The sequence below is a fragment of the Marmota marmota genome, unplaced genomic scaffold (genome assembly GCF_001458135.2).
Source record: "Marmota marmota marmota unplaced genomic scaffold, marMar, whole genome shotgun sequence".
Lineage (NCBI taxonomy): Eukaryota > Metazoa > Chordata > Mammalia > Rodentia > Sciuridae > Marmota > Marmota marmota.
Window position 1 is genome coordinate 41,463 of NW_026005674.1, and position 12,329 is coordinate 53,791.

Below are 12,329 nucleotides of genomic sequence, written 5' to 3' on the forward strand. Positions count from 1 at the left end.
ACGGTCTATAAGAATGGCTTACCACATGTCCCTACAACAATTTTACCTCTAAACATTCTTATATTGCCTTATGAGCTTTTTGGGTATATTCATATCCAAACAATAAGAGGTAAAAATATATGCCAACAAATATGGTAACCTAAAAGGAATGAATAAATTCTTGGACACATACATCTTATCAAGATAGAATCATGAAAAACAAACCTAACAAACCAACAGTTAGTAACCACATTGAATTTGTAACAAAAATTCTCTGATTAAAGAAAATGTATGGACCATGATTTTTTTTTCCTTTTTGTTTGCTTCTCTTCTTATGTTATAATATTCTCTGTGTTGGAAGCTTTACATAGAAGTGAGATGATGTAATCACAAGAAAATTGATAGAGAATGCCTTGACTTAGGTTTGCTAAATGGGGTTTCATGACAGGGTGATAAATGCATTTGGTTAGAGTACAACAAATGTCAGTATCCTTTGGGTATTTTTGAACAGGTCTTGATTCTACATTCTCCATTAGCACTTCTATAGCTCTACCTATATAGTTATAAGAATGGCTTCCTGTGTTTTGAGATCAGGATGAGGAAAATACTTGGGAAGGATGCCATATGCAGCATCTAATACAATTATTTGCTTATTGATGTGACACAGTCAAATGTCAGTTGTGTTAATGTCTGGAATCTCCTTGATCTCACCTCTTTAAGGATGATGACTATTCTTATCTGTTTTGATATTAGAATAGCCCTCATCTGGTTGTGTGGCTTGGAGAAAAGCTTTTTTTTTTTTTAGTTGTTCTTGTTTGGCAGAAATTTAATTGTTCTTATTTTAGTGTCACTCCACAGTCTGATTTCTAAGACATACAGTATTTACCATTCTAAACCTCTGTTGATACTCCAGGGTTCTATACTAGAAATTTTATTTATTCTTACTGGCTTCTCCATTTCCATGTCAGAATCCTCTAAAAGCAGGTTTTTTTTCATCCTTTTTTCCCCTTCTTGAAGCCATTTACTACCTTTCATTAATTTTGCATATGACAAAAGCTTATTTGTCCTGTCTCTGCTGTTAGCTTCTCTTCAGTCCTATTAGTCCTTAATACATTTGTAGCCTTTTTTAATGTAGTGGAATTTTAATACCTTTTATAAAGGAATAGGAACAATCACTTCTGTTTAATTTAACCTGTTTCATCATAACTACTTATGATTTAAACTATTTATGTTGTTGATTTTTAAGATTAAATGAGAACATTTCAATAAAGATTTATATGTTCACAGTATAAAAATGTAAGATGCCATATAACTTTTATTCCTGATGTATATCATTAGAAGCCAATGAACTGATTTTCATCCTTCAGAAATGTGACTTCTGATCCTTATCACATTTACATTCTCATCAGAGATGCATTTTTCTTTCCTCAAATACATTTATAGTTTTATCTCTATGCCTATAAAATAATACTCAGTAGTTTGTTGATCCATAGTTAGTATGAACTTCTCAATCAATGTACTTGCATTCTTGTTTCACTGTGCATTTTGTATAACCTTATATTGGTTTTAACTTTTTCTTAAATCATGAAATATCTTTTATAGTAATATTATAAATTACTTGTTGGCAGTGCCAGCATCAGCACTATATATTACTTGTTGGCAGTGCCACAATAATAAACATACCATGGTTCATAAGTTCTTACTGATTGAATAACAGACGAACATATTGTTGATATATTGATCTGTGATTTGACCCATCAGTTCTTTGCTCACATGATTTTTAGATAATTCTTAAAGGTCAGTAATCACTAGTTCACTGTCTTTCATGTAAACTTATTTTTCATTCATTTCATGTGAGGAATTTTGTGAAACCCAAAGAATAACTGAAGATAATAGAAAAAGACACTCATAAGTTTAAAAATTAAATATAATAAAAATTAAAATATGGATAATCATGTAGATGAGACTTGAACCTTGATAGTATAGCTTTTCAGGAGAACATGGCCAGTCAGGGCATACCTGGTATAGGTATAGTAGGTAAACCCACCTGGTAGATTGGGAGGTTAACTAGATGTATGACTAAAAATGAAGTGTGCTACACAATGTTTGGTAAGAATATCTTTAAGTTTTAAGGTAATGTGAGAAATAAATTTCCACTCATATTATGGAAATGGAAAATCACAGAAATCAAAGCAAAAAACATGTTAGAATTTTGTAACAAATATTAGCTCACAACTGAGTCAAAATCATTATATTGCAATACACTATTTTTGTCCTGTCTATAAAAAAGAGACACGTTTATATAAGCAATAAACAAATATGTTTTACATGTCAAAAGCAGAATTCATTTGATTATTGCAAGTGAACTTGGTAGAGAATTAATAGCAACTAGTGACTGCTCGAATAATTTAGGGCCTGGAAAACATATGTATATTTGCCATCAAGGCTACTTGATCTGGGCTGGGGATGTGGCTCAAGCGGTGGCGCGCTTGCCTGGCATGCGTGCGGCCCAGGTTTGATCCTCAGCACCACATACAAACAGAGATGTTGTGTCTGCCGAGAACTGAAAAATAGATATTAAAAATTCTCTCTCTCTCTCTCTCTCTCAAAAAAAAAAAAGGCTACGTGATCTGACATCAATGGTTTATTAATGCATAAGTGACATATACTGAGTTCTTACTACATGTCTTCTAACCTCTGAAATGCCACAAACTTTGAGGTTTTCCTAATGTGAGAAACAAAATAACTGAGACTCTGGTCACTCCTGGTTCAAACACATTTTTTTCCTACTACATTTACAGTAACTGTCCTTTCAAAAATAACACTTTTAACTTTACTATCACCATTAAAAACAAATGTACCATGCATTACATAACTTAGTGAAGGAAAAAAATCATATTTTTCCATATTACAAAGAAAAGGTAAGTATTAACTTATTTTATATTATTTTCTATTAGATTTTCAAGGTATTGTTTTTCCAAGCAGGTGTAAACACAAGTAGATAAATAATTTTAGACTAGATACCAATTTTTATGGGATCAAATTTTAAAAAAGAAGCCTAAATTAGACTCCTCATAGAGGGAATATTATGACCAAGAAAGTAGACTTTTGAAAACATACTAATTGATATTGATTGATCATTTATTATCAGTTACTGCATTTATGTTGCACTTAAAATCTTTTAATTAATAATGAAGGTCATTACTTTTTTAAGTAGTTTAATTATAAGGTATAATTTGGAGTTAAAATCTATAAATGGATATTAGTTTGAAACCAATTAATGGGAGACAATAAAACTTATTCTCAAAGATATGACAATACATTTTCTTGAAACAAAACCCCAAATGAAAATTTTCATTCTGTACATGAGGGTAGGTTAATTATTGATATACAAGAAAAGCACAACACCAATGGGTTTCCTTATTCATGCATTTTAAATATCTAAGTGCATTTCATTCTTACATTTACAAATTTTTAATGTTTTAGATAACAGCATGAAAGTTTGAATCTACCGAGATGTTGCTTGCAATTTGAAATATTGTGTATACTTATATATAAAAAATAACCCAATGTATGACTCGTCTGACAGATTTTTAAGATCAATAAAGGCTTATAATCAACATGCTGTTAGAAGAGAGGGGAGCAAGCCAACCTCTCAATACTGTCTGTTGCTGGCTTGTTTTTTCAGTGGTATCAATAGTGATTTTTGGAGCAAACCATGTGACTTCAGCCTATTTAGTTAAGATCAGATACCACAATCATCAAGAGGGACAGAGGAGCTGTGCAAAGGGGAGTAGGCAGATGATGTCAAATGTTAAAAGATGATCTTTGCATTCTATTTTGGTATGGATACAAACAGACCAATGAAGGGAAGAAAATATAAATAGGAACAAAACTGCAATCAAATCAAGACATAATAACAAAATTAAATTCTTTTAATATTGCATATATAGTTGTTTAGCCATACTCTAAGATCAATTCTTTAAGAGCAGAAATTTATACCCAGTTTTTCTGCTTCAGATATCACCTTTCTTTTTTGTTACAGTAAGGTCTTGTATACAAAGCTGATTACTTTTTTTTTTAATATTTATTTTTTAGTTTTCGGCGGACACATCATCTTTGTTTGTATGTGGTGCTGAGGATGGAACCCGGGCCGCAAGGCGAGCCCGCTACCGCTTGAGCCACAACCCCAGCCCGAAAGCTGATTACTTTTTAAATCATACATAAACTTGGATACAAAAAAGTTCAATAAAATTGCATTAGCTCAAAAAGGAAGTTGTGGAATTCAAAATCCAAATTCTCAAATTTTTTCACAATAGCTTTTACTGTGACAAAAGAGGAAAGGTTTTTTTTTGTTTTGTTTTGTTTTTGAGGAAATTACTTTCAGGAATTGTTAGAATATTAATGGGAAGAGCTATAACATAGAGACATGAGGAAAAACAGTTACAAAGCACATCATACAAATGGTAAAAAAATCTGGGCACAGAGCTGCACACCTATACTCGAAGTTACTTGAGAGGTGGATGCAGAAGGGTCACAAGTTCAAGGCCCACCTAGGCAACTTAAACAGACCCTGTCTCAAAATAAAATACAAAGGGCTGAGGATGTAGCTCAATGATAAGAGTTTTTACCTGGCATGAACAAGGTCCTGGGTTCCAGTACTACAATAAACTGAAAACCAAAATGGGATATAAAGAAGGAATAAAGGATGGAATAAAAAGGAAGGCAGGAGGTGACAAAAGAAGAAATGAAGTAAGAAACGGTTAGAAATGGAAATTTTTAGGAAAATGGACATCAAAGAGTGTGGGAAAATAATGCCTATAAGGGGCCCAAAAGAAGCCTGAGAAAAGACTGGAGAGGACAGATAGTTGTGAGGCCATGTGAAGTACAATCATGCAAACTGTGGAGGTTCCAGCTGTGCTTTTAGGCTGGTGAAGGACTATATGAGATGATATTTAAGAGACTTGTGATGAAAAATTGACCAGTCTGCATTTTGCTTCATTTTTTACACATGTAGGTCTCTATGGCATATTCTTCCCAGTGCACCTTTAACTTCTTTATTCCTCAAGGTGTAAATGAGAGGATTGAGGGTTGGGGTGATGACCGTGTAGAAGAGGGAGATGAGTTTCCCAAAAGTGTGGGCATAGGAGCTGTTGGGCTGGATGTAATTGGCTGTGATGCTCCCATAGAAGAGGGATACTACTGTCAAGTGTGATCCACATGTCCCCATGGCTTTCTGCCAGGCCTGCACTGACTTGATGCTTATAACTGCCTTGGCTATGTGTCCATAGGACATCAATATCAGTGCTAAGGGCAAAAGGAGCAAGATCAATGAAGTAACGAAAAGCTGGATCTCATTGGCATGGATATCCACACATGCAAGCTTAATCATGGAGGGGACCTCACAGAGGAAATGATGGAGCCACCGGTGTCCACAGCGAGGTAGCCAAAGGGTGACAGTGCCCTGGATGAGAGCATTTCCTGCTCCACTCAGCCATGCAAACCCTGCCAGAACCTGGCACAAGCGTGGGTTCATTACAGCTGTATAGTGGAGAGGTCTGCACACTGCAGCATAGCTGTCAAAAGCCATCACAGCCAGGAGAACACATTCAGTGGATCCCAATGCCAGGGAGATGTAGAGCTGGATCGCACAACCCAGGGATGTGATGGTCTTGGCTGGTCCTTTGAGGTTCCACAGCAGCTGAAGGACAATACTGGTGGTAAAACAGATGTCCACAAGGGAGAGGTGAGTAAGGAAAATGTACATGGGTATTGTGAGTTTAGGGTCTATGGAAGAAACCAGAATAATTAGTGTATTTCCCACCAAGGTAAGACGGTAGGATATCAAAACAGCCACAAAGAGTATCTTTTCCAGCTGGGACTGGTCTGAGAAGCCCACCAGAATGAAGTCTTCTTTGGCACTGCTATTGGTCATGCCCATTACCTTGTTCAGACAAGAAGGAAAACATTACAAGAATTAAAGAGAGTATAATGTGTTGGTCACTAATGACAACATCAAAATTTATAAAATAACTCTTTGAAATCCTCACTCAGACAAATTACAGTGACTCACAGAATAAATTTCAGTGCAGTGTCCTTCAAAAGTTGCAGAAGATGTTGTTAAAGACCCTCTACAGAGAGGCACCTGGAGCTTATTCTGGAAACAAAGGTTTTCCTTGAGAAAGAACTATTAGAAGCTGAGATAAAATCTTCCACAGAAGGACAAAAAAAAAAAAAAGAAAGAAAATGCCAAAGGATAAAAATACATTAAATTCGTTAAATGCTTATAAAGAATCATTCAAATTAAATGGAAAAAAATTCAATAAAATAAATATTTAATATAACAAATTATGCATACATAGTATTTTCAGCCTTCAAGCATAAACTTTGAGTTGGGAATTCTTTTTTGATGATTTTCTTTATATGAATGACTTTTGGGTTATGGAGACTATAAAGATTCTTTTTATTGTAAAATGGTAAACACTTGGTTAATAAAGTCATAATATTATTATTTATATCTAACTGTTTAATAATGGGGACACATAATATCAGAAGCATGTTTCCTTTAGGGATTAGTTAATTCATTTATTCCATCAGCTTATTGAGGATACAGATTCATGCAGCACACACATTCAAAACAACACTCGGGTTTTTTTTTTTGTTGTTGTTTGTTTGTTTTTTGGTGTGTGGTACTAGGGAAGGGAATGTTGAATAAAAACATGTTTAAGTCTGAAAGGAGGGAGTGGGGGTTATCATTATGAGGGCACATCAAATGAATGAAAGTGCTGCCTCAATATGCATTAAAACCTACATAGAATTTTTACCTTTCAGGAGGCTAAAGAGCAGCTTTTAAAAACTCCAAATATTTATGAATGCAAAAGTTTAAAATGTATTCACCAATTCAATGAATATACCTAAAGACCATAATCATATCTTTTGTTTAGGACAAATAGACACTTTCTACATGGATGTGAAAAAAAATCTTTCAGGCCTTGAAATTCTTCAATAATAATTTTATACCCTGTGATTGTTTTATTGTGAAAATTAATCATGGAAATAAAATATGTGAAATAATTGTCAAAAGCCATACCTTATAGTAATTTCACTTATCATATAAAAGTGATATTTATCTGAAATCAGTAAAAACAAAATCAAGGGAGTGGAAGGGGTGAGACATCAAATACAACATGAAGTCCTTGAGGGATCACTCAAGAGATAGGGAGAGGGGAACACTATAATAAAAAAGAATATGAAGGAGGCCCTAGATATACACACATACACATAATTATACATAATTTTATGTATATGTAATATATATGTAATATATATATATAATATACATAAAATGTATTGCAAAGATGTTTATACATATCCATATCCATACAAAACCCACAAATACATATATGCATAATTTTCAGTTTTTTCACTTTACTTCTATCAATGTAATAAAATAAATTCAGACATGTTACTCTCATTCTAATCCTGCTTATAGCCTCTACCCATCTTGGCCAAATGATACTTTTAGTAGAGTTTTTAAACACACATTCTTACACATATACAGTATCAAAAAGAATGCAATGAGAGATTAATTCTGGTCATGAGAAAGTTTCTTATTTATAAGACTGTGTTCATTTTAGAGTCATCGAATTGTATTTAACTCTGATGCAAAATCTGAAATTACATGTGCTCCATATTATCTCCCTTTATCCAGATGGACATCACTTTAACCCCAAATCTCAATTTATTATTAAATGTTAAGAATCATGGGAATAAGTCAGATATAAAATCAAGGCATTAATAATAGTGAATATATTAAAAGAGAAGAAGTTCTTCATATTTTTTATCCCAATAATCACATTTTAAAACAAAAGGAAATTTGAGCAACAAAGCAAAAACAATTTTACCTTGAAGTGATAAATCAATGTCTGAGGCCCATGTATTGGTTGTAGGGACTGTTATTTGAGATTGAAGATCCCTGAAGACCAGCAAATGAAGAGAGGCTGGGAGAGGACACAGGTCATTGAATCCAAAAATTTCCCATGGACAGAGTTCTCCCAATATGGCAATTAATCTCAGGCTCTGTAGTATCCAAAGTCAATGGTCCCAGGAGATTATTCTGAAAGAAATTCTTACCTTTCAGTACTGATTAAACTAGACAAAACCACAAAGACATTTAACTTCTACTTTAATAATCTCCCAGTATTGACTCACTCCATTTTGGATATATTCATATTAAATTTCCATCAATAATCTAGTATTACACACACACACACACACAAACACACAAACAAACAATAAATACATCCTATTGGCAGATAATTTCATTGGAACCTTAAAAATTTCTCTTATCCTTTCTTTACATCTACCTGAAAACTCAGACTTGGAACATTTTTACAGGGCTTTTCTCCTCATTTCTTATAAGCACTGGGTTTGATGGAGATAAACATATGATTTTGTGGAATCACACCCTTAAAATTCCCAGTCTCTATTCAAATGGCCTCTTAGGTCTGCCCAGAAATCATTCCAGGTGTGTCCTGTTGTTCTTCTCTTTTACAGAAAACTGGGAAAATTATTAAATCCTCCCACTCATCCCTGCACAGGTTATCTTATTCTGATCTAAGACCAAACAAAGGCCCCAGGTGGAAATCCCATTAATTTCCTGCTTGCTGCCTATAAGTACACCATATTCATCCCATACTTTATGCTTTTCTTCAAGCATACTTTTCTCAATAGAGGAGGTGAACTTCATTTTGGCTAAGGCTACTGACTCCTCTTCCAATATTTCAGAGTTTGAGGAAAAATGCATGCACATTCATGTTCTAGCCAGATGATACCAATGACAGGTCTAAGAAAACAATTGCAGTGATGTAATGATGGATGGCAACCACATTTAGCTAAGGCGTATAACCCAATACTAAAAGAGTAGCAGAAACTTGGACAAACTGTACAGCACATTCAGAATCTGAAGGAAACACAGTTCACCTAACTTGATCAATTTTCTGTGTATTGAGCCCCAGAACTAAAAAAAATATTCATAATGCTCAATAGAATCTGGATTTTATGAAAGCCTATTGATTCTTTATATAAATTTATTTCATATACAAATAAACAGTTTAGCCGGTTATGATGGTGCATGCCTGTAATCCCAGCAGCTCTGGAGGCTCGGGAAGAAGGATTGTTAGTTCAAAACCAGGCTCAGAAAAGGCAGGTGATAAGCAACTCAGTGAGTTCCTGTCTCTAAATAAAATACAAAATAGGGCTGGATATGTAGCTCAGTGCTTGGATGCCCCTGAGTTCAATCCCTGATACCCCTCAAAACAAACAAACAATGCATAAAGATGCAGGTTGCTGAATTCTTACATTATAAATACATCTTGATGGAGAAATAAAACAAGCCACACTCCAGAACAACCCTCATATAATACTTTTACTTATCACGTGTAACATTTATTATGATTTTTGAAAGGTATATAAACAAAATAATGCATCACTATTACTTTTGCCTCTGCCTTCATTTATTCAACATTACCTTTGTGAGATTTAATTATTATGGTGCTTGTATCAACAAATTACAATTTTTATTCCTGCATTGTATTACATTGTGTGAATATGCCACACCATATTTAGCCATTGTAGTATTGATAGGTATTTAAGTGTTTTCAGGTTCATCTTTTATGAGCAATGCCGCTATGAATATTTTTGCATATAACTCTGGGTAAACAAAAATGTAAGTTATCTTCTGATGAATTGTTTAGACATAAATTATATTCAGATTTAATAGATACCATTAACCCTGGAAATTGATGTAAACACCTATATTTCTCAGGGCTAGGGAGTCCAATTGTTCCACATCTATGCCTACACTCAGTGTTTTGTGTTCTTTTAATTTTAATCCATCTGGTAGTAAGTAATGGATATTCCATTACTATTTAAATTTTGTACTCCCCTGATTGCTGCAGTCAGGTTGCAGAAAAAAAAAAAAAAAAACGGGGGGTGACGAGCAACTTGTGTAGATTGATACAGCAGGAGTGGGAGCCATTTATTGTAGGACAACAGAGGTATTTATACATTCCACACAGCTTATCTTAATTAACATAAACTAGATACAGGCTCCCTGGAGCCACCTCACAAACCACTCCCCCTGGCAAAATGCCAGGTGCCATCCTGACTTGTTTACAGAGTCTAACACCTGATGACTAATAAAATTGACCAGATTATTTTGTTTAAAATTCATTGAGAGATCTTATGTATTATACTTGTTCAAGTCTCTAGGGTTTTTTTCCAAGTTGATTTCTAAAAAAATTTATATACCATCTTACTGGAGCAGCCATTATGAAGTCAAACAACAACAAGTGCTGGTGAGGATGTGGGGAAAGGGGTACTCTTGTACATTGCTGGTGGGACTGCAAATTGGTGTGGCCAATTTGGAAAGCAGTATGGAGATTCCTGGGAAAGCTGGGAATGGAACCACCATTTGACCCAGCTATTGCCCTTCTCAGACTATTCCCTGAAGACCTTAAAAGAGCGTACTACAGGGATACTGCCACATCGATGTTCATAGCAGCACAATTCACAATAGCTAGACTGTGGAACCAACCCAGATGCCCTTCAATAGATGAATGGAAAAAAAAAATGTGGCATTTATACACAATGGAGTATTATGCAGCACTAAAAAATGACAAAATCATGGCATTTGCAGGGAAATGGATGGCATTAGAGGAAATTATGCTAAGTGAAGCTAGCCAATCCCTAAAGAACAAATACCAAATGTCTTCTTTGATATAATGAGAGCAACTAAGAACAGAGCAGGGAGGAAGAGCAGGAGGAAAAGATTAACATTGAACAGAAACATGAGGTGGGAGGGAAAGGGAGAGAAAAGGGAAATTGCATGGAAATGGAAGGAGACCCTCATTGTTATACAAAATTACATATAAGAGGTTGTGAGGGGAAAGGGAAAAAAAACAAGGGAGATAATTAAATTACAGCAGATGGGATAGAGAGAGAAGATGGGAGGGGAGGGGAGGGGGGATAGTAGAGGATAGGAAAAGTAGCAGAATACAGCAGTTACTAATATGGCATTATGTAAAAAAGTGGATGTGTAACAGATGTGATTCTGCAATCTGTATATGAGGTAAAAATGGGAGTTCATAACCCACTTGAATCCAAAGTATGAAATATGATATGTCAAGAGCTATGTAATGTTTTGAACAACCAATAAAAAAAAATTATATATGTCAGAAGCTTGAAGAATGAAAGGGAAAATTCAAATACTTGTTTTAGTCAAGTGTAACTTTGGCAGCAACAACAGAAAACTAAAGGATAGTCTGACAAACTAACACGGGTTTGAAATATTATGAAGTCCATTATGAAATAAATCATACTCGTTGCCCAAATTGAATTTATTCCAGAGTCAAAAAATAATGATAATTCACCAAAATAACAGAATTAAGGAAGGGAAAATTACATAATTATATCATTAGATCCCAAATCAGCTTTTGATAAAATTCAAGGTTCACAAAAATATTTTTTTTGTAAACTATGAGTAGAATAAGACACTCTAAACTTTTTAAAAAATTTGGCTTTTCAGGTAACTAGAAGGAATAATTTTTTTTCATTAGATGCTACTGTAATAACTAATCATTCATATGGAAAAGGAGACATGTGACCACTATCACACCATCAATAAATATTCTTGCCTGATGATTATTCAACCAGTAATTAAAGAAAAAAACTATATATTCATGACATCATCACAGGAATGCTTTCATAAAAAATCAGTAAATTATTGAAATATCAAACCATGGAGGAAACGTTTGATTGATTTGCCTATATTGAAATTACTGAAAAGCTTTGTCATTGCCCTTGGGCTGAATTCTTAGGAAAGACCCTGCTGTTTCCTGGCACAGTATACTTCTTCTTAGAAAGTCTTCCTACTGTATACATATCCGTGCCCATACTGGTTTGTATATCCTTTCCCTTCCCTCTAGCTTCCTTCTCTAAAATCTCCTTCTTTCTCTCTCTCTCTCTCTTTCTTTTTGTTTCTTTCTCTCAGTTTGCATACTCTACTGGGTTTCTGTCAATCTCCCCCGCCCCCCACCCCATACACAACCATTCATGCCTGCCAGGATAAAATCCCTTCCTGCTCCAAATCAGTCCCAAAGTTCATGGAAATACATTCCTGTTCTGAAGTATGCAGGGGTTCATAATGCTCATTTATTATCTTTATTCTATTTAGAATTTATTTAATACTGGCTATAATATTTTGCTTAATGGTTTCTTGTTCTTTCTTTTTTTTTTTTGGATAATCTTGCTAACAGTTTATCAATTTTGCTCAACTCTTTCAAAATTGT

At 34.4% G+C, this 12,329-nt stretch overlaps 1 protein-coding gene across 1 annotated transcript; it reads right to left on the minus strand.

Annotated features, from left to right (window-relative positions):
- Nucleotides 1-4,984: 4,984 nt before the first annotated feature.
- Nucleotides 4,985-5,920, minus strand: LOC107160802 (olfactory receptor 2G3-like). Its single transcript, XM_015507419.1, has one exon. It carries the CDS (start codon nt 5,918-5,920, stop codon nt 4,985-4,987), a length of 936 nt encoding a protein of 311 aa, XP_015362905.1.
- Nucleotides 5,921-12,329: the final 6,409 nt, after the last annotated feature.